Below are 23,529 nucleotides of genomic sequence, written 5' to 3'. Positions count from 1 at the left end.
CACACACACACACACACACACACACACACAAATATCATCATCCACTGTACAGTACATTATCAGGTTACCGTTTTCCATTTGAGTCTGTGTCCTGCTTGTTCAGACGCGGGCTCTTGTTGTGTTGTACTTACAGACAGACTTATGTAAAGAGTCTGTAGTCTCTGGGAAAAAAAGAAGAAGAAGAAGAAAAAGAAAGAGGAATGTTAGCAGACCCTTCATGCTAGACGCTACTTGACTGCACGATATAGATTTTCATGTTCTGTCACGGAGACGCGCGATGCAGCGGAGAGTTCAGCCTGTAAACCAGAGGAGACGAGTGAATTCACGCCGGTGTTATGCTAGAAAGACTGTCTCTCTGTCTCCCTGTCTCCCTGTCTGTGTGTTTGTCTGTCTCTCTATCTCTCCCTCTCCCTCGCTCAAAAGAGACGCCGGTTAGTAGATTATTCAAATCGTCTCCTCTTTCACCTGCGCTGGGATCACAATGGAAATCTTTCAGCGGTCCTGAGGGGGGGGGGGGGGGCGTGGCTAATTAAAGCATAAAAGCAGGTGTGTGTGTGTGTGTGTGTGTGACAGGGAGGTTTGAATGCACAGAGCCCCTCCTCCTCCTTCCTAATAATCCTCATAGATATTAATAAGAGTTTCCCCTATTCTCCTACCAACGCCTTAACCAGATGGTCGGCACAGCATTAGTGTGTGTGTGTGTGTGTGTGTGTGTGTGTGTGTGTGTGTGTGTGTGTGTGTGTGTGTGTGTGTGTGTGTACGTACGCGCTTTGGTCCAACTCTTGACTGACACTCATATGTACTGTTTAATTACCCTAACGCCCCACCACCCCCTCCTGTCTACTTCTCCACTCTCCGGTGAATTAGTTAAAGCCTGGACCTTTTTTCTTTTTTTTTTCAAAGCAAGGTGTGTCTTTGTGTGTGAGAGAGAGAGAGAGAGAGAGGGAGAGAGAGAGAGAGAGAGAGAGAGAGAGAGAGAGAGAGAGGGCTGTTTTCCTCATATTAATAGCCAGATGTGATCCTCTTCATCATCATCCCCGCCCCTCCTCCGAGCTGTGGGTCATATGGGCCGGGCCGGGCCAGGGCCAAGCCATTTGTCCATGTGCAGGGGACTGTGAAGCAGATCTGGGCTGACAGGTATGGGAAGGGGGAAGTGAGGAGTGTGTGTGTGTGTGTGTGTGTGTGTGTGTGTGTGTGTGTGTGTGTGTGTGTGTGTGAGGGGAGGTGGGGTGGGTCGTTGTCTTCCAGACCATCAGAAAGAAGGGAACATCGCAGGGATGCAGGAACAAAGGAAGTTAGGAAGAGTTTGTCTTTTTGACCCCCTCGCCCCCCTTCCTTCCACCTTGTCTGGCCCCGTCTACTTGTCGTCTTCCCAACAACCATCCAAACATACACCTCCCTCCTCCTTCTCCTCTTTCAGTCCTCACACACGTCTTCTTCACTCCTACCTATCCCTTTCTAACTCTTTTGGGTTTGTGAGTACTGAGTAATCCACAGACGGCGCACGGTGGCGATTCTCTTGGTAAGTTAATTGTCAAATCAGCCGACAGCCGAACGAATACGTAACTTGCGTTAATGCTGCCCTGAAATAGTCTTAAATGTTTCAAATGGTATTTATGTAGCACAATCACGCTTTTGCCCTCTCATGAAGCTATCAGGATATTGATATGGACAAAGTTGAACTGAAATACTCCTCAACGCCCCTCAAAATCAATAATCAATCGATTAGAGGTAATAGTGCCTCCCTTGGAACAGTCCCAAGTCTCTCTCTCTCTCTCTCTCTCTCTCTCTCGCTCGTCCCCCCTCTCTCTCTCTCACTCTCTGTCATTATCAGCATGTGGCCCAGTATTCAGCATTTCAGCATTCCAGCTGTAATTGATTTTAACCATTAGGTGCTCAGTGAATAGATAAGTAGTGGGAGATATTCGATTATACGGTGAAAGAGAGAGAGAGAGAGAGAGAGAGAGAGAGATGGCGGATGAAAAAAAAAACAGGAGGGCGATGGATTGAGGGATGTTGTGGGCCGAGCTGTCGAATGAGGAACTGACCTGTCCTGCTGTCTATCCGTCTCCACCGCTGGCCCTCCACAATGCCGCTGACCTCCTGAGAGTTCAAGCAGCTTAGTTTCAGCGAGGTAATCCCTAATGCTTTGAAATAGACCTGATAGAAAGCCCACTTACTTGTTCAGGATTAACGTGGGGTCGGGGTGGGGATGGGGAAGGAGTTCTTGGGGGGGTTTGGGGGTACCTGAGTTTTGGGTACATTTAGTCAAATTAACCCGTCGGAATGGTCATTTTCAAGTCTTAATTGTGGTCTTTGTTGTGTGTGTGTGTGGGGGGAGTGTTGCACAGCTGCAGACCGATGCTGATCATCCCGGCGCTACACGTTAATTCGCTCGCAGCGCTTGTTTATGTTTAGATTGGCATTCCGCCTCTTATTACTTGCCCGTCCACCCCTGCAAAGACGTCCATTTTGATTAGAGAGCGGCTGAGGGTGGTACGGCTCCTCCCCCTCCACCCCCCGCACTGTTTTCTGAAGCTATAAGTCTAATTTTTTTCTTCATCTTCTTCTTCCCCTCTCGGCTTTTTCTCCACTTTTCCTCCTCCTGGCAAAGAGTGTAGGTTAGGACTCGGGGTAGGGGCGGATGGGGGGGCCGAGTGGGGGGGGGGGGGGGGGGGAACAAAGGCAAACATTTGAGTAATCTTCAAAGAGCCCATTGGTATGTTGAGTGGACGCTGGTATGTGGACTGTGGCTGAGGCTTTTTCAGGGGAAAACAATATCCTTCCTTTAGACAGCCAGGGCCTGGGCAAACACAAGCAGCCAGGGGGGCTCTGCCCGATGCTGCCACCACTATCAGCTTACCCCCCTCCCCCTTCGCCCCAGCTCATGGTAGGGTCCTCCATATCTCTGGAATGGACCATTATGAGTCTTACGGGGTTTGCCAGAATGCCCAAGGTTGTCTAAATACACGATTTGGTGCGTCAGACGTTCTTATCTGTGTGACTCACTTCCTATTTTCATTGTGCACGTTTGGTAAACACGCACATTCTTTTTTTTCCCTGAGATTAAAACCACGGCCCGGGGCAGGATCGAGCAAGCCAGCCGTCCCAAACGGCGCGCCGCTAGAGCTCCACTGCCAATATGCAAAGCGGCATCGTGGAAGAGGTGCCTGCATTGTGTTGCTCCCTGGCACAGGTACTTCGCCAACGTGCGCTCTTCAAAAACCACACACGTACGCGCGCGCCTACACACACAGGTCGCATTGTTTCCCAGGAGCGCGGCCTCCACCTTGCCTTGTTCCGCGTCGTATGCATGCAAATAACACAAATGCGTTGTGGCAAATGGATTCAAACGGCGAAAAAGAATCGCGTCTAAAGTCTACGGTGTAGCGGATTAAGCCAAACGTGTCTCTAGTGAAGCGCAGCGTTCAGAGCGATCACATGAGGGGGCCCACATAAATACAGTGTTTTTTTAATTCACCAAAAGAAGAGAGAGAGACAGTCTGCCATTTTGTGACAGTTGCAAAATGAACTCCCTTTGTCCAGTAATCACCAGCCATTTTCTCACGAGGATCCACCCCAGGGATAATTTCTCCCATTTCTCTGTCATTAGCAGGCCTGGTATTAGCCTTGTGTTTTGTTCCTTGTACCTTTTGTTTTGTGCTAAGTGAAACCATGCGACAGGGTAGAGGCTAACTGGGAAACAATACTCCCCTTCACAGGCTCAGGAATGTGTAATTAGTGATTTGAACCCGACTACACTCGTCTAGATTCTTCCCTATCATTCTCTCTCTCTCTCTCTCTCTTTTTCCGTCTCTTGTTGTTTTGCTCTCTGTCTCTTTTGCCACTCAATCTCTCTGCTTGTTTCTCTCACTGTACGTCTCTGTCCTTCCTTTTGTCTCGCCCCTTCTCTGATAGATAGTTTTCAGCAAAGTCTCCATTTCGAACAGGGCTTAGAAAAACAAACTTGGCAAAAATCACCCCCTCTCACGGCTCTGAAATTATTTTCCTTTCTCTTGCCTTTCGGTTTTAGTTATATTTAACATCAGTGAACTATAAACCTCTTTGATGGAACCAGCCAATGAGCTGAGGGTCCAGATTTTCTATCGCTCTTTTTTATTTTTCCCCTCTGTCTTTCGTAGTCTGTCAATTAGCTCTTAGATTTCCAACAACATGTTAGTTTTTTTGAGAAGCATTGGAGAGAGATAATCCCACGAGCATGTTAGCACGCAGATGATCTCAATCTCTGCATTTTATGATCTCTCTGTCAGTGTGAGTCAATGGAAAAAGATCATCTCAGAGACAAGATGGTTTAGGGAAATGGGGAGGCCTGGTCAGTCTCACCTGGCGGCCATGGAGACAAGCGGGGGCTTTTAGACCCTAATGGGTTGAGGTCAGGCTGGCTAATAGGGAGTAAGTGGCTGAGCCGTGCTGTCTAAATCTAATGCTAATGTAAATACTGATCCATTTTCATGGGGGGGTGGAGGTGTGCTGGCTTTCAAGACACCTAACACACATGAACACGTGCACCTATGAGTTAGGTCAGCCTGTGTTCCGGCGTCTGTGTCTCTTAGAAGCTATTGTTCCAAAACGTCGGGGTCAGATTAATGCAGAATATGAGCTGGCGCTGCTTAGAGAGGCAGAAAGGGTATTTCCTCCAAGTTCAATGAGTAAGACCAGAAGAAATGAATCATGTTGTGAATCCACAGTTGGCTGTTTTTTTCCCTGTATCTGTGTGTGTGTGTGTGTGTGTGTGTGTGTGTGTGTGTGTGTGTGTGTGTGTGTGTATGTGTGTGTGTGTGTGTGTGTGTGTTCAGGCTCAGCCATGGGAGTGCGAGTGTGTGTGTTTCTGTGCAAGATAGTGAGAACATAAGAGAGGTGAACTCCACTAGAGAAGAGCCAGAGGTCAGGAAGCTGTGAACTTCCGATTGACCTTTGGCCCAATACGCCAGGCACACTTACGTCACTTTTACGAGCGTGTACGTGCATGTGTGTGTGTGTGTGTGTGTGTGTGAGAGAGAGAGAGAGAGAGAGACATACAAGTCACTGGGTTTACACTATTTTGCAGTCCCCATCATTACTCCTTCCTTTTTTTTCTGCTGACAAATGCCAAACAGGAATAACGAGAACAGGGGACCGCAAATAAAAGAACAAGATGAAGGTGGAGAAGGGGGGGGTAGAGAAGAGGAGCGTCAGAAAGCTTGTATGAAAGAGTCATTGTGATAATTCATTTATTTGCCTTGGCAGCCATTATGCGATGGATGCTTATTATTATTGGGTGACCTAAGCTAAGCTGGCCCGCAGACCTGCACCTCATGCTCAGGCCCCAGAGCTGTAATCACATGTGACTGCCAGAGAAACACGAGAGGCAATTTAGCACTAGGAAATATTTTTCTTTGCATTTATGAAAGCGAGAGGCTTGGTGGAAAAGAAAGGAAAGAAGACCAGCAGGGGAGAAGGTCGGGCAGGGAGCTTTTTTTTTCTTTCTTTTCCCCGGGTTTGTTTTGTGTTTCTCTTTAGATCACACACACACACACACACACACACACACACACACACACACACACACACACACACACACACACACACACACAATGGCCTTGTCGGAGTGAGAGACGGGAGAAGCAGGAGATGTGCATTTTCAGTGTGTTATTTCCGCATATGCAATGTGCACTCAGCTGTTTTTATGTGTGGCTTCTATTTGCATATTTGTTTTTGTGCCTTTGCAGCACCGTGTGTGTGTGTGTGGGGGGGGGGGGGGGGGGGGGGGGGGGGTGTGTGTGTGGGTGCCTGTGTGCGTGTGTGTGGGTGCCTGTGTGTGTCTCCACACTCCGTATCTGCTTTCTTTGTCTGCGGCAGCGAGGTGGCACATACCTGGGCCCTCAGCATCTCTTTTCAGCAGTCTACCAGTGGCTCCGTTGGCAGTGATCTTGCGTTACATCTCTGTCTTGGGGGCTGAGCGGCGGTTAGCAGTAACATGTGTTAGGGAGGTGGTAGCACTGATGGAATTCTACACTTGGCAGCCTTCCAGGCAGCACTGGTATGTGTTTAAAATACTTTCAAGGAACAAAACACGCTTTTGTTGTTTGCTGGGCCAAGTAGGGCTGTTTTTGTCTCCGACGGCCCCTGGGGGCCCGAGAGCACCGGAAGCTGGTGGCGTTCCAAAAGAAGGTGCACCCGACAACAAGCCCACATAAACACCACCTCCCAGCAAAAACTGATGCAATCACATAAAGGCTTTTCATACACCACACATTTGCATGCACGCACACACGCGGAGCAGGAAAAGGAAACGTATGCGACTCTTCACACATAAAACGTGCACATACACGCTCACACACTCGCACATACACGCTCATACACTCGCACACAGGTTATTAAGGCATAGCTGCGGTGCCACAAGCTTCTTATTTGCTGTATGTGTTCATTAGCCGCCTGCTTCTACACTTAATGACAGGAAGGAGTCATGTTCCTACTGAATGTCCTAATTTGTCATTTGGTTTGGGAGGAAAAACAGCCCCGCTGCTTTGCACCGCTTTTGAAATATTTTTGTCATGTCGGCGCCGTCACCAGCAAAGACAAAAAAAAAGAAAATTACAGAGATACACAAACACACTCATTAAAAGCAAAATAATGTACAATTACCTGCACATAAACACAACACACACAGACTTATAGAAGAGAAAAACATGTAGCATTGATATTTACCTCCACCCCCTTCTACACACCTCTGAACACACACACACAGTCACACACGTGTACATGCAATGCAAAGATAAAAGCAGCAGTGAGGAGCTGTCTTTTGCTTCCCTCATTAAGAATTCAGTTAATGAGGCAGCTTTGTCACCACAGATAAAACAAATGAATATGAGACGGCATTGCTGCTCTCCTTCCTACAAACACAGCGAGTGTGCGTGTGTGCATGTGTGCGTGTGAGTGAGAGGGCAAGAGAGAGAGAGAGGCAGACAGAGCGAGAGGTGTTTTGTAAACATCTCATTTTGCATAATGAATGCAGTCCTCTGTCATCCTCATACTCACCCCGACACACACACACACACACACACACACACACACACACACACACACACACACATACTTCACATATACAGACACACACAACAGCAAACCACTACACATGGGAGCTTCCCTTACCTGTCAAAATGACTCTCCTCCCCTCTACCCATACAAATCCCAGTGTGTGGGTGTGTGTGTGTGTGTGTTTCTGCATGTCACCGACAGGGCTGTCAATGTTATGTTTTTGACAGGTAAACAGGAAGTCCCACGTGTCGTAATTTGCATTCTCCCCTCACGTGTGTGTGTGAGTGTGTGTGGGTGTGGGCGGGTGGGTGTGTGTGTACGCCGTGCCATGTTGAGGTCCACCCGGGGAGAGCTGTTTAGCTGATTTTGATTGGCCCACAGGGAGTGCTCGCTTGTTTGGTTGTTTGCCAAACACTAATCCCCAACAATTAACCACCAGGCACTCTGGAGAGGTGCCATATTGACAGGGACGACACACACACACACACACTTATGACACAAACATATTGCACACCACACACACACACACATACACACATACACACATACACATTCAGCTCCAGCATAAATTACACACACATTTCAAGCAGACACACACACACACACACACACACGCGCGCGCCGGCTGAAACCCAGGAGCAGGAACAGTGTGTTTGTGTGTTTGAATATGCATTACACGGCCCACGCCTGGCATGAGTCAAAGTGCTCCTTTAAAAGTTCATAAATCATGGATGTTCTGGCCTGTGATCACCAGACCGCCTGCGTTTTGGGGCCTGCGGAGTGCCAGAGAGCGACAGACAGCCCTCTAGTTTAGGTCTTAAACAAACCCTCTGGAATGTGCTGATGGGGAGAGAATTAATATTAGGCCTAAACCTATCTGGCAGCTCGGTCCGGCCCAGAGGATCCAGCGAGGAAAAGCCTTGCGTCGTTAAAACAAAAAGTACAAATGGAGGCCGCGCGGGCGTCTTCTTGGCTCGGCTCGGTTTTTCTGACGTGAGAGTGGCGCTCATAGTCTTTAAGACCCTGCAGGAAACGGTCGGCGCCAAGAAAAAGGAACGCAAACAAAACACGGCCTCCTCTCTCTCTCTCTCTCTCTCTCTCTCTCTCTCTCTCTCTCTCTCTCTCTCGCCTTGTCGCTCTGTTTGCTGCCGTCAACGAATGGAAGGTTGCAAGGGGGAGCCGTTGTTTAATTACTAATTTTCTGTTGATTTGTAAAGACTCCTCTGCTATTCACATCCAAGTAGCGCTGCTCTTTAGCTCAACAGTCGTGAAATAAAAGTGCATTGTCGAGAAAGCCGCGGCTAATTGAATCAAGCGAGAACAAATATGGCACGGCGGTGAAAAGCGGCCTGATGTGTTCATTCTCTGGCAAGAGCGATGGGTTTATACGAGTGTAGGGGTGTTTTGTGTACGACGTGTCCAAGGATGTGCGTCTGAGAATTGCTCATCTTTACCAAGGCGACCGCGGCAGCTGAGCGTTAACGGTGAAAGAAACGAGAGCGGAAGAAGAATAAGTTGAAGAAAGAGGAGAGAAGTTGCTGCACATTTAGCCGAACTGTGTCTGTTTGCTCCTGTGTGAGCACGTGTGTGTGTGTGTGTGTGTGTGTGTGGTTTCCAAGGAAGGTCTCTGTCTCAGCAGCCCGGGGAGGGAGGGGAGGAGGGGAAAAAAAGCGTAGGGAGAGCGAGGGAGAAGGAGCGAGGGAGGCCTCCTTTCACAGAGAAACAAAGATAGCTGTAATTAATGGCCCTGAGCTCTGGACTAGGGGAGCTTTCTTCTGACAACTCCGACTTAATTAAAACTTAAGACTTCTGAAAGGGCCTCTGACTGCGCAGGGACGTCCCACCGTCTCGTGAGAAAAAACCTCGTAAGATTTCCTACAAAGGAGAGAAAGAGGGAGAGAGACGGAGAGAAAAGATGTGTGTTAGCGGCTGTAGCTATGTTGCTAATCCCTGTTTGTCAAAGGAGGAAGAGGGAAGTGGGGAGGAGGAGGAGGGCTGGAACTCTGGGATCTTTGGTCTCTCTCACACACACCTGCAGCTGACTACCCCCCCCTCCACACACTCACACACACTTCCATCCCCTTCTCTCCCTCTCTCTGCTCCATATATAACACACAGGATGCAACAATGCTCTGCAGAATATATGACCTTGCTAACTTTTCATGTAGCTTTTGAGATGAAATGTTTTCCTATAGGAGCCATGAGAGACAGCATAGGGTTAGCACGCACACGCACACACACACACACCATTATGTATATTACATTCATGCATAGAAGCCTGCACCTGTTTCTCAGATGGCTGTATGAATAAATCTTAACAAAGCATAAACTATCCTTCATCAGCTACCTCTGTCTTTCTCTCTCTCTCTCTCTCTCTCTCTCTCTCTCTCTCTCTCTCTCTCTCTCTCCCCTCCCTCCCTCCCTCTACAGAGGATCAGATAATAAAAGCTTGGCCTGCTCTTTTGTTTTTGTGCATTGTTCATTAGCCCGGCAGCAACAACAGAGGCACACTTGATATGCTTGGCTTGACGTGGTGTATGGGAGCAGGGCAAGGTGGGATGGGAGGCTGTGTGTGTGTGTGTGTGTGCGGCCACACTGGGGGCAGGGCGAGAGGTAGGGGGTAGCTTTGCATGGCTGCGATGCCATTAAAGAGGCAACTGGAAATTAAGGGCTTGCAACTGACAGCACACGTTGAATGAAAAACCCCCGCAGCTCTCGACAATGAGCAGAGCCGGACAATGAGCGCGTTAAAGACAAAAACATGGCTTGAAACTTACCCCCTTTTACTGACTTTTTAGTGTGTGTGTGTCTGTGTGTGTGTGTTTTTAAATGACACAAAAACAAACAGTACACACACACTAAACCAATAAAAAGCTGCAAACCCACAGCAGAACAGTGTACTTAATGTTGTTTAAGCCGCTCCAAAGTAAACACAACGTCCCTTCTGTCCTTTTAAGGGTCCAAGATGAAGACAAGGAAACTCTGGGAAGATTTACAGAAAGTGGTCCAAAATGATCACATCAATACTGTGAATAGAAGTCAGTGGACACAGCTAGTAAATATGACCTACATAGCTGAGTGTACCTGAAGGCAGCATCAGTGTTTCATCATAGATTAGTAGTGATTTCTCAATTGAATCAGATGTTATGGATGTACTGGGACATACAGTATGTGTTGTTTACTGTAGGACAGTTATGGTGACTGAGCTGTGACCTGTCGCAGTGTGAAAGCTGAGATCTCTGCAAGTAGGGAATACTGGGAAACCGTAGAATGTATACTGTAGAAGTATCTGTTTTCACTCACTTCAAAAGATGCATTTCTACTGTATGTAGCGTTTCTGTAATGTTTCAATCTGGACCATCTTGCAAGCTGACGTTTGGTTTAACTCTCCTCCTCCCCCCGTTTTCTGTTTCCCCCCCGGCAGCACTTGCAGAAGCAGGACGGCGCCTACAGCCCTGAGTCGTGCCTGTACTACTGCACCCTGTGCGACTACTCCACCAAGGCCCGCCTCAACCTGGTGCAGCACGCCCGCTCGCCGCGCCACCAGCAGAACGAGGGGCTGAGGAAGCTGCAGCTGCACCAGCAGGGCCTGGGCGGGGACGACGACGGCGGCCTGAGTCTGCACGAGCTGTTCCACGTCAAGGAGAGCGCCTCCAGCCAAGGTCTGTGCGTGTGTGTGTCTGTGTGTGTGTGTGTGTGTGTTTATTTTTATTGTGATTGTTTTTTTAAGGTTGATTTTGGATTGCGTTCACGTTCCCCGCGTCTTTTCTCCTTTTTGCTTGATTTATCACACATCCAGCTTGTGTCCCGACTGCCTAAGAGATATGATTTCAGTTGCGTTGGTCAGTTTTTGTTCGTTTGAAGTCCGACCCATCTTCCGTTCCTCCCTTCTTCTTCTTAAATCTCTCTCTCTCTGGCTGTCAAAACCTCTCTCTCCCTCCGCCCCGCCCCCCTCTCCCCCCTCTCCCTCCCTCCCTCCTCTGGCCTTCATATCCAGATCACGTCTCTCGATACAGACCCGTCCATTCCTCCTAATCTCTCCAAAATGAGCATACTGTTCCTATTAGGCTGCCGCGCTTATATCTGCAGCACACACACTTATACACACACACACACACACACACACACACATATACTGTCCCATGTACAGGGACATCCCAGGCAGGCAAGCAGTGAGCTTATGAAATTTCACCTTGGGAGGATCTGTGCACACATACGATTCTCACACACACACACACACACACACACACACACACACACACACACACACACACACACACATACATTAGTTACTGACACACACACACACGCGCACACACACTGCTCTATGGCTACACAGTCCTCTCCCTGGAGTGAGCTTTCATTTCCTTTCTCATGACCAAAGCAATTTGGCTTTCATTTAAGAGTCTCCGTCCTGCCAGCAGCTAATAAGTGTAACAGAACTGTAAAACATTCAGAGAGACAAAAAAAAAAAGGATTAATCGTTTTTCTTTGAGTGGGGGGGTTGGATAGTTGGTGAGGGGTTGCGGGGTGTGCGAGGGAGGGGGCAGCACTATAATTTAAACCAGAAGACGGAGAGTCGGGGTCCATTATTTAGTCATCCCTATGTCAATGCTGCCGGGAGAAAATGAGCGCTTAACTTGTTTTTGCTTTGCTTGACCTGGAGGAGGGAGGAGGAGGAGGAGGGAGGGGGGGCTGTAACACGTTTTGAATAGCATTCCAGCATAGCATTAGTCCATATATCTGCGTGTGTGTGTGTGTGTGACAGTCCATATGTGTGTCTGTGTGTATTTCAGCATGAATCTGTGCTCCCCAAAGTGTCCTGTTTATACATGTACTCCCAAAACAGATGGGGGCCCCAGCACTGAGAAACATATGTGAATCCCAATACACACACTCACACTCACACTTACAAGCACACACATACACACACACACACAGAGCAGAGAGGAGAAGAGCTCCCAAAACCTGAAATGGAGACCGTTGCTGGTGTGCGTTTGGTTTTAATTACACATGGATCAAAGTTGCGTTTAGAGAGTTTGGGGGTGCAGGAGGAAAGCAAGCTTAGATAAATCATTACCTCTCTCTCTCTCTCTCTCTCTCTCCTTTTTTGTCCCGTTTATTCCCTCTCTCCCTCTGAGCTCCTGTCCAGCTTCGAGCCCTTCCTTTTCCCCCTCCTCCTCCTCCTCCCCATCCTCCTCCTCCTCTCCTCTCTCAGCCCAGCGAGCGGTGAGAGCGACCAGGTTTTAAACCTGTCAAAAGCAATATTCGCCCTCCGCTCCACATTTCCAAACGTTCCACTCTTAAAACACATCACATTTTGTGCCCGGGCGCTCCTTTCTGGACGCCCGTGGCTTTGATGCCACGCGGTGAAATTTCCATGAGGAAGTTGGGGCAAAGCTGGAGAGGACACTGGCAGCATCCAAAACGCTACGCCCCGGCCTTTTTCAGTTTTTTGGGCGCTCTGCTTCCGGCCGAGCTAGATGACGTTTTGCCCAAAGGCGGTATTCTTTCACAAACCTCCACTGTAAACCGGCGTTCCTGTTCACGTTTTTCAGGTGTGGGAAGAGAGGGAAACGAGCGGGATCAAACACTGGGAATCATGTAGTGAGGGTGTGTGTGTTTGTGTTAAGGAGGAGTCAAAATTCATCCCTACGAGGTAAATCACACTCGGGCCGTTTATGTTTCTCGACCTCGCACGGAAACGCAAAGCCACGCCGGGAGAGAAAGACACGTTCCGGCCGCTTCACCTCCCCGAGTGATAGATGATGTGAAGGTTTTCACCGCTGGAGAAAAGCCTCTACAGTCGGCAACATTTCCAATCTGTGTGTGTGTGTGTGTGAGTGAGGGTGTGTGTGTGTGTGTGTGTGCTGTTAGTTTTCCGGGGCTACAACTCCTGACTCGAGCACTTTCTGTTCATTAGAGACTGGTATGAAAAAGATTAATTTAAGTGCTGACCGGTATCTTTCTCTTAAAGCCCGGGACCTGGCACGGCGCCAGATAATTATAGGCCCATTTGGGAATAAGAGTTCTAATGCTCTGGACTTTATGTACATGTGAATGGCTTTCATTAAACAATTTTGATGTTGATTTTATGGCCTAATTAAGGGTTCGGTATTGCAGAGAGGCGCGCCACAAGGGTATAGGTGTTTCCTGAACAAAGGCAGGAGTGTGTGTGAGCAACACCTACACCTACGAGCAGCGCCGCTTGACGCCTCAATGCGCGAGTGTTCAACCGGCAACCTTCCCATCGTTGTTTCAGCCCCTCAAACCCTCCAATCGATCGGTCGTGTCGTCGTTTACGCCAGACAAACATGACAAAGGCAGAGAAGTGTGTGTGAAAGTCTCTCTCTCTCTCTCTCTCTCTCTCTCTCTGGCCTTCAAAGACAAAAAAAACAAACTCGTCAAGTATGTGTCAGAATTGAGTTTGGGAAATGAAATTAATAAATGAATAACACATGCCAAGGAGGAGGAGTAAGTGAATTGCCACTCCAACATGGAGGACTCACTCGCTCGCTCGCTCGGAGGCCATTTTGAGCTGAGGGTCATCCCAGAGTTCCAATTAGATTTTCTTAAACATAATAAAGTTACACAACCTGAATAAAACTGTTTATTAGAATTCAAGTAGATATAAGGAAATATGACAGATCGCTGGTGGAGGGTCCATCATGGGTTCTAGAGGTTAAACAAGCCTCTCCTCTCTCTCTTTCTGTCTCTCTCTCTGCCATTTGTTTGAGGCTGAGAGGAGGTGTGTGTGTGTAATCCTCAGCCATTAGCCCCATGCTCCGTCATGTGTAAAGCTCCTCATAAGCCAGTGTGAGCAGAAACACCAGGGCCGTCTCTCCTCTCTGCATACTTCACCCCCCCCTCCCCCCCTCCCCCCTCACTTTGCCGACGTTCCCTCCGTCCCCTCGCAAAAAGAAAAGGGAGATGGGATCTTATGGAGGTAATTATTTCTGAGAGCCCAGCCTGTCATCCATCCCTCCACCAACCCCGCTACCCACACACAACTCCACCCCTCTGTACACTCACACACTCACACACACATATACACACCACCCAACATGCATTAAATAGGGAGGGAGAGGACCCTCTTTGTCTGAGTCCCCCTTTTAAACAAAAGACCTCTTCTGACTTAGAGAGACCAACAACACTTTTATCGTGTGTGTGTGTGTGTGGGTGTACATGTGTGTGTGTGTGTGCCCAGAGCCTTTTGTTTTCACTGAGTGATAAGGCTCTGGGACATTTCTAGTCTTCGTCAAATTAGTGCGGCTGTGCTAACCATTAACATCGCAGCTGTAGGCTAAAAACTGAGCCTAATGGACACTTATTATCCTTATGTGTCCTTGCCTGTGTGTGCGTGTGCGTGCAGCAGGAAGTGATGGAACACGGACACGGAGTGCAAGCGTGTCCTCCCGCTCATTTCTGAAGGGCACCAGCATTCCTCCTGTCCCCAATTTAGACAATCCAAACTGTGTATCAACTGTAAGTCCAAGCGGCCGGAAAAGAAAAGAAAACACCAAAATGATTGTTTTACCACGGGAGCTCGACTTTTTTGGCGTTTTTTTCACCTCACAGCCCGGCACATTTTCACGCGATGACATCGAGGCATCTTTCAGGAGGCGTTTGGCTTCTCCCTCCCTCCTCCATGACTTTCACTTCTTTTTCCTTCCTTCCCTTTCTTCCTCTGGGTGGTGAGGTGGTTTTAGCCATTCCGGTGGTTCCCTCCCCCCCCTCCTCTCTCTCCCTCTCTCCCTCTCTCTCTCTCTCTCTCTCTCTCTCACTCTGTCTCTCAGGAAGGTCTCTTCTCAGACAGAATCTATTTCCAGGGTTTGTCTCAGTAATTTGTGGCCATTACATAAACATTCACGGACGAGCAGGACGAGCGAGGGAGAGCGAGACAGAGAGAGAGAGAGAGAGAGGGAGGATGCACACACCCAAATCTTTGTCGGCCACTGGGGTGAACGCGCAGTGGCCATTTTCTATATTTCATCATTCTTCAATAGAGGCCACGTATCTGATTTGATCATGTGAGACATATTTGACCTTCCTCCTCTGACCTGAAGTTATTCCTTCCCGTTCTTCCCTCCATCAGATATACGTGGTCGGAATGGGCTCCAACAGGTTAACGCAGCCAATTATGCCTCGTATTGATTTGCTTACATCCGGCTGATTACCTTCTGTTAACAAATTATTCCTGACCTTTTTCCGTCTCATTTGTTGGAAACGAGGAAGTTGTTTACATGAAACTCAAACAGATTTTGACTTGGAACACTGTCCCGTTTCCCGCCCTAATATAAAAATTTGGAACGCTACTTTATGCGCCCCGAAGTGCCGATGAGAGCGGCGTGATCGCACCCTGGGGTGGATTACGTCAAAGGATATGATTTTTTATTGGTGTGCAATTAGATGGAAACAATGCACTCCCGTTTTAAATCATTTGTCAAATCAAAACGGGACGCACTCATAGACCTATATTATTATATTTTCGGCAAGTAGCAATTTAGCCCAAATTTCCCCAAACCATATTCTCTCCGGCTGGGGGGGGAGCTAGGAGATGCGGTCATTTTTTGAATAATTCCATCCAAGCAAATTATAATTACTTTGCGGTCTGCGTGTGCACAAGAGAGAGAGAGAGGGTGAGAGAGAGAGAGAGAGAGGGAGATGGAGAGAGAGAGACGGGGAGAGAGAGAGAGAGGCAGCAGTCTGACTCGTGCGTCTCGTTGGCCATAAACCATTTTAGCGATGGTGTGTGTGTGTGGGGTGGTGTGGGCTCGTAGCCTCGTGGGCTCGTGGGCTCGGGCCGATTGTTTTTCTTTGAGTGCAGCAGCTCTTTGGTGGAGGGGTATTACTGGGGCTAAATCGTTCCCTCATGTTTTCCGCCGAGGTTCTGTGCCCACCACGCTGACAGTTATAATTTGCAGAAATTGCGCTGATTATCTGAATTAGCATACCTGACCGGTGCCACATTAGGCTTATTTACAATACAAAGCCTGCGGGGGCTCCGGGGATGCATACGAAATATGACTTAACCCTTTGAAGGGAGGGGGTGGGGGGTCAGACGGGTACCCCCCCCTCCTCTTCCGACCGTGCGACGTCGCTCACGTCAGCGGCATCACAATTACCTCAAGGCCCCAAATCCCATATGGAGCTCAAAGCCTGTGGAAATACAAAGTTCCTGGAAAAGGAAGTGGGGAATGCAAAGTCCGAGAAGCGTTCAAACCACAGGGCTACTCCTAGTTTTCCCTCTCTCTCTCTCTCTCTCTCTCTCTCTCTCTCTCTCTCTCTCTCTCTCTCTCTCTGACCTTCCTCTCCATTTCCCCCCTTCTTTTCCTGCCTTTATCCTTTTCACCCCTGCTCTTCTTCATTTTTTCTCTCCCTTCCCTTCCCTTCCCCTCACCTCCATTCTTTTCTCTCCTCTATCCCCGCACACACACACTCTGACACATACACACACACACACACACACCCCTCTGTCCATTGACTCTTAACCACAGATGGACAAAACAATGGCCTGTGTCACACAGCATTAAGACAAACAATCCGCTGATGGGAGGAGGGTTTGTGTGCAGCCGGAGCCACGGTAACCAGGCAATACGCTGGCCAGGCCCAAGCAGCCGCTAATCTCAGAGCACGGTGATGCTATTCACAGATGGACACTTAAAGCAGTTTGGTAGCCTACACACACAGAGAGAGAGAGAGAGAGGGAGGGGGGAGTAAAAAGTGGAACACCACATTGTGAAGCGGCACCAAATTCCTCCCCTTCTTCCTCGCTCTCCTCCTCCTCCTCTCCTCCTCCTCCTCCTCCTCTTCCCTTACCTCATCCATCAGCAGGAGGTATGGAATTGATAGCAGCTATTGATTACCTTTAGCCCAGGCTAATCGTCACTAACCGGAGGAAGCTTTGAAGCTATAGCAGCTGTCAGTGGCTTGTCGTGTGCGTGCGTGTGTACGGCTGAGCTATATGCGTGTGTGTAGTGGCTGTGTGGCACTGGAGCGCACTTACTTACAGGAGGGAGACAGTGTATAAGCAACACAGAACGACATATGAAGGAAATAGACGGGAAAGCTTGACTTCCTTTTCCATTTCCAGGAAAATGGAAATGTTTTGTCTCCTCAAAGAAACACTGAAGTTTTCCTCCGATTTCTCCACCTCTCTCTCTCTCTCTCTCTCTCTCTCTCTCTTTCGCTCTTTCTTTCTCTTCTTTCTTCATCTCCCTAATAGGAAATTTGAGCACACTGTGTGAGATTAAAGTGGAGAATCAATGCCTCGTGAGCAATCATTTCCAAACAAATCTCTTTCATCTCTTCCCTCCATCTCTCCCCGCGTTTCTCTCCTTCATTCCCTCACCCACCTACTAATGCTAACAGGGGGTCCCGTGTCATGACATCCCCCTCGCTTTTATCATGTCCTAATAACGCTCTGAAAATAGAAGCGAGGGAGAGAGAGAGAGTGAGTGAGAGAGAGAGAGAGAGAGAGAGAGAGACGGAGAGGTGGAATGTGACGCGGATGGGGGGGGGGAGAAAAGAACAAGACATGGATAGACTGATAAAGATCGGTGGAGCGAGGGTAGGTCTTGATTTGCGCTTTGATGTGGTCGTCTTTGAGAAAATGAGACAAATGTCCCCGCTTCTTCCGTCGTCACGGCGCTAGTCATGAGACGGCGCTGCACGAGGGGTGGACGGAATCCGGGCCGGGTGGTGGGGCGGGGGCGGTAATCGGTGACGACTCAGTTTAGACGTACAAGTGTGTTCGTTTGAGTGTAGAGAGACGGAGGGATGTGAAACGAGTGATGTTTGGTTAAAGATTCCCAGCATGCAAAGCGGTGAAAACGCGAAAACAAAGTGAAGTGCAGAAAAGACCCCGCTGCTTCTGCTGCCTCTGGCTCACAAGGTGTTTTACCCATGATGGCGCACAGGGCTAATGGGCGAGGACACACACACCTACACACACACACACACACACGCACACACCTTGGCCAGGCCTTTGTTTCAAAAGCAGGTTAATGGGGAGTGAGGAAGAGGAGCGTTGCAATTTTCTGCTCTTTAGGCGCCAGAGAATTCTCTCCAGTGTAAGAGAGACCAGACTCTCGGCGTAATAGGCATTTTACACCCTCATCACCCCTCACACACACACACACACACACACACACACACACACACACACACACACACACACACAGGCATACAAACAGGAACACACACTCGCCAGAAACGTGTGGGAGTGTAATAGGCATTCTATGGTGTGTATTGCTGGTCCCCAGAGTGCCAGTAAGTGTTAGACATGCATAGAGTCGGCAATGAGACAATCAGCATGCTGAAATTGAAACCTTGTCTGGAGTCACCCAGGAGGAGAGGAAGAGGAGGAGGAGAGGAAGAGGAAAGGAGAGGAGAGTAGGAGGAGAGGAGAGGGTAAGGGAAGAGGGAAGAGAAGAGAAGAGAAGAGAAGAGAAGAGAAGAGAAGAGAAGAGAAGAGAAGAGAAGAGAAGGGTGGAGGAGGAGGAGGAGAGGAGATGATGAGGAGAGGAAGAGGATTAAGAGGAGAGGACAGATGGAGGGAGAGGAAATAGGAACTGATGTTTGTTTAATTGCCTTGCAAGTGATGACACAGATAATTATGTTCGGGGGGAGAGAGAGATGCTCGTCTTAGACAGGGCCAGTGAGCAGCCGTGTGTGTGTGTGTGTGTGTGTGTGTGTGTGTGTGTGTGTGTGTGTGTGTGTGTGTGTGTGTGTGTGTGTGTTTTTGTGTGTGTGTGTGTGTGTGTGTGTGTCCCTCCCCGTAGCCCTTATCCACAGTCGTCCCCTCTGGCCACATCAAGTAGGGCACCATTACAGCATTATGGTTTGTGTCACATCAAATCATTCAACTAAATTAATACATACACACACGCGCGCACCCACACACGCACACTCATCATTCGTAATCATTTTAATTACTCTGTTACATCCCGATTATTAAAATCTCCGCTTCGTGTACCTGGGGATATGAAGATGAAAAGTGTGTGTTCACCTATATTTCCGCCCCGCTGTGTGTGTTTGCGTATGTGTGTGTGTGTGTGTGTGTGTGTGTGTGTGTGTGTGTGTGTGTGTCCATGTGTGTGTAAGTGATTCTCCCTTGACTTCATATCTAATTGTCTTTTTAATGACAATATTCCGCTGTGTGCCGGCTGTATGTAATGAGTCAGGGTGTGTCAAAGTGCAAGCCTGAGCTGTCTGCTTGAGTTTAGCTCTTCCCATCTACTCGAGAAGCCTCCAGCATATACACACACACACACAGACACACACACACATGTGGCGTACACACTCGAATAGACAGTATCAATGTGGGAGTTCCTCTATCTGACACGAGATTAAGAGGGCCAAGTGGAGGAATGTCGAAGAACTGCCCCGTTGCATTTGCAAGAAGGCATGCACACACACTCACACACACACACTCACACACGCGCACAAACTCACACACATGCACCCTGTGCTGTAAGTGAGCAGTAGCCTCCCTTGCATTATTCACAGTGGCCGAGTGATCGAAGCCCGGTTCAATAGCACTAAAGCGGCACACGCTGGAGAGATTTGTCTTACAAAACCTTGACACACACACACACACACACACACACACACACACACACACACACACACACAGGCGCACATATGCTCTCACAGACATTGATTTTTTTGGTGGTGGGAATCTCCGAGGCTTTGGACGAAAGGCAGGGACGTGAGAGGGGCTTCCCCCGTCGGCACAGCTCCTCCAACAAACATGCACACTCACACACACACACACAAACACACACGCGCTGGGAAGTTTTTAATTTTGACGGTGATGGGCTCCAAGGATAGACAGGATGAGAGGGAAAGTTCAGGCAGATCTGATGGTTTGGTTTACAGCGAGTGGAGCTGATGGTGAAATAAAAGAGAGAAACTCTCACTGATCTGATGTTTTTTAGCTGACTCTGCTTTTTTGCGTCTCTTTTTTGCAAGCGATGCAGAAAAAATAGGAATCACGCATTTCCTGATACGTCCTATCTCTTCCACTGTGTGTGTGTGTGTGTACCCTCACACAGACGCCTTCAATTTGACGCCTTCCCTCGATTTGAATGCCGATTCTTCTTCTTCTTCTTCCCCTGAACGCGCCAGTCGTTTCGTTCCGCATTTCCTTTTCCTTTCGGCCGACCAGCGAGCACGGCGAGCGCGCGTGAGCCCTCCTCTGGCTTTTTCTTCCCCGACATATTAACGTGTATCGACAAGCTGGCAGTTGCACGCCTGTAAACACTGACACACACGCGCTCACACACCGCTGTCCCCTGAAGACATGTGATCAACCGAACCCAATCCCTTGTAATCATCTGGAACCAACTCACACACACACACAGGCGCGCGCCCGTACGCACAGTTTCCCCCCGCAATCCAGGGTAATGGTTTGGGGCAGGGGGCTGCAGCGGTGGGCTTCTTTCCCTTTAGCCCCAGTGTCTTAAGCTGCCATTGATTAAATGTTAACTGATATACTCGGCCCTGGCAATCTTGTTAGAGCCGGAGCAGGCAGGCAGCGAGACAGACAGTTTAGGACCCGCGCCCTCCTGATCAATAGCACAGATAAAGATTTCATCCATCAATGAGCTCCCAAAACAAAAGGTGTCTGATACCTGATTAGGCCCGTGGGGACACACGGACACACACACACACACGCCTGCACACACTCACACACACACACAGACTCATACATCCCGACGCGAGGAGACCGCGACCCGGATGGCAAACACATGGATCTGCACGTGTGCCAATACGCTGATATTACACACAGAAATACCTCCATCTGAAGCCAATCAGGTCCACACATAATGGTGTAATTGCAGCATATACACACACAAACACAAACACCAGCACAGACACTCACACACACGCACACGCAAGGTTAAAATGCGAGATAAGGCGGCCTCGACTTTTCCCCCGAATGAAGGTTAATTGTGCCATGTTGGCTCACTTAGACGTGTGTGTGCATTATGCCAAGCACACAAGCCTCAGTGTGTGTGTGTGTAGTGTGTGTGTTTCCTCAGAGCGTGCCAACAGTACCGCAAACGGCCGGATCAATGCCTGGGCGACCACCACTGTTAAAGTGTATCAATATCGCTGTGCTATCTTCTTCCCGGCTATTGTCACCGGCCCTTAAAAGGTCCGAGCCCGGCTGCAATTAAGACTTAATTAGAAATCAATATTAGGAGTCATTTGAATATTGATCTTTCCCTTTTTCTTCAAATTGTTAACATATTCTCTGCCTCCGTCAATGCTTTCTCTCCCCCCCCTTCCCCCCCCTTTTTTTCGTTACAACTTTGTTAAAGGAGAATCAATACTTCCCTTTACAGTCATTTGCTAGGAGCTTCGGCGTAATCGGACTTCCATGTTCAGCCGGTGTTCAAGGGGTTAAAACAAATTGTCCAATTCTGTCAACGATTTGTGTCTTTCAAAGCGTGATCTAATTTTTGGGTGACATTTGTTGTCACAATGCCCCCACCCACCCACAAAAATAGAAGCATTTCCATAATTTTCACGGTTGACATTTCCTTTGATATGACGCCGTATCAGGAAACACACACACACACACACGATACAGACACAACCCGGTAACCTGCGATATCCCGGCTGTTTGGGTCTCAGCCATTTTGAGGGACTGTGAGATTTTCTAGTGGCGTGTCAGGGAAGCGCGAGGGGGAGGGAGGGAATGATGGGGTGGGGTGGGGGGGGAGGAGGCCCGGGAGTCTAATGCATGGAAACATCGAGCTTTCTGTTTTCTGACGGCTAGCAGAGATAAGGTAGAGATATGGCTCCACCGCTGGCTCAAATCTAAAACAGATCCCGCTGGGGGGGGGGGGGGAAGTGAAGGAAGGGAGAGAAGGAGAGGAGGGAAGGAAAGGGAAAGGGGAAGGGAAAGGGAGGGGCGGAGGTAGCGAGAAAAGGGGAATATTGTCAATCCTCTAAGTGTCTGGCGGTGTCTCTCGCTTTCTTCCCCTCCTTCTCTCACTCTTTCTCCCCCCCCTCCCGTCCTCTCCACACCCCCGTCTCTGGGTAATCTGATTTATTCGAAGCATATGTGTGTGCTGCTCCGTCTTTGTCTGCTCCTATTAGGGCCAGTGGGGGCCCATATGACATTGTTTAGCCAGTAATGAAATGGACATTTTTTGCATGTTTTTGAGAAAGTCGGAGGGAAGCCAACGCTCCTTATTTGTACCCATCTGTGAATACCATCTCCAGGGCAGTCGCCACCGGCCTGTGTGTGTGTGTGTGTGTGTGTGTGTGTGTGTGTGTGTCGCGTCGCATGTGAACATCTGTAGCCGGGCTTCCATTTTGATCATTTCGGAGACGAATCCGAGCAACCTTAATGCATATTTGGCCTGGAAGATATTTCTCTTCCTGTTCCGTCTCTCTATTCTTCCTCTTCTTCTTCTACATAATAACACCCGGATGATGCGCATGTTTTTCTTGCTTTGCGGCTCTTCTGACAACACCCAAGGAAAGCGGAGTGAGGAGGACTTATTGTTGGTGTATGAAATTGTTCTGGGCTAATGGCGGCCGTGAAGCGTTTCTGGACCGGAGCGAAGCCGGCATCAATCAGGAATGTAGTCACCCAATAGCTGTCTGCCATTAGAGGCCAATAGAGACGCGATAGAATGAATGAAAAGCTGAAAAATCATGAATAACTGAATTGGTGTATCCTTGGCAACAATTATTTACTGAGCACATCATGCAAAATAAATATTGTAATTACACAATCCTGCTTAATCTGTTAATTCCCTCCCTGTTAAGGACGTTTGCCATCATTCTGCACTAAAAGAAATTAAAATAACAAAAACAAAACACGCAAACATAATTTTTGCAATCTATCCTGGCGTTTTGATGACATCCGCCCAGGATTGCACTCTCGTTTTCCGAATTTTCCCAAAAACGGGACAGTAGCCCAGCTGGATAAGGATCTGTTCAAGCATTATCCATTTGGCCGCTGCCAGTCACAGGCCTATTTTAAGCACACGCACACTTCCACACACAGACACACATATAGCCGTTCTCTTAAACCGTGGCAGCCATTTTATTAGATTCCCCATTTTCAGTCCTTGTGTTCCTTCCCGGAAAATAAACAAACCGTGAATACATGACCAGGCGGCGCTCCGGTCAATTGGGCTTCTAGATCCATCCTGCTGGTGTCTTTGTTCACCAGTGCAGTGATGGACGGACAGATAGAGGGATAAATGGCTGCACCCAGGAGCCGGATAGGTGAGGTGGTTGGTGTGTGTCTGTGTGTGTGTGTGTTTGTGTGCATGTGTGCGTGGACAGAGACAGTGTGTGGACGGAGACATAAAAATAGATGGACAGATGGATGGATAGCCGGATAGATAAATGGAGGGATGGATTGAGGATGAATGCGTCGGGGAGATGGTTGTTGGGCTGATAGAGTTGAGCAGGTATGCCGAGAAACAGCTGCTTTCTTCATTAGGTTCATCTATCGAT

The 23,529-nt window shown here is 48.7% G+C and overlaps 1 protein-coding gene across 1 annotated transcript in view; it reads left to right on the top strand.

Moving 5' to 3' along the window:
- zfhx4 (zinc finger homeobox 4) overlaps window positions 1–23,529 on the top strand; it is a 79,734-nt gene that overhangs the window by 30,751 nt on the left and 25,454 nt on the right. The window contains exon 6 of the mRNA XM_076157946.1: window positions 10,463–10,700. Within this exon, the coding sequence (XP_076014061.1) occupies window positions 10,463–10,700 (238 nt within the window). The remainder of the gene's footprint in view (window positions 1–10,462; window positions 10,701–23,529) is intronic.

Source organism: Genypterus blacodes, unplaced genomic scaffold (assembly GCF_046128005.1).
Source record: "Genypterus blacodes isolate CSIRO-AG114 ecotype Tasmania unplaced genomic scaffold, CSIRO-AGI_Gbla_v1 ptg000076l_1, whole genome shotgun sequence".
Lineage (NCBI taxonomy): Eukaryota > Metazoa > Chordata > Actinopteri > Ophidiiformes > Ophidiidae > Genypterus > Genypterus blacodes.
This window is presented reverse-complemented; position numbering and strand designations above follow the sequence as displayed.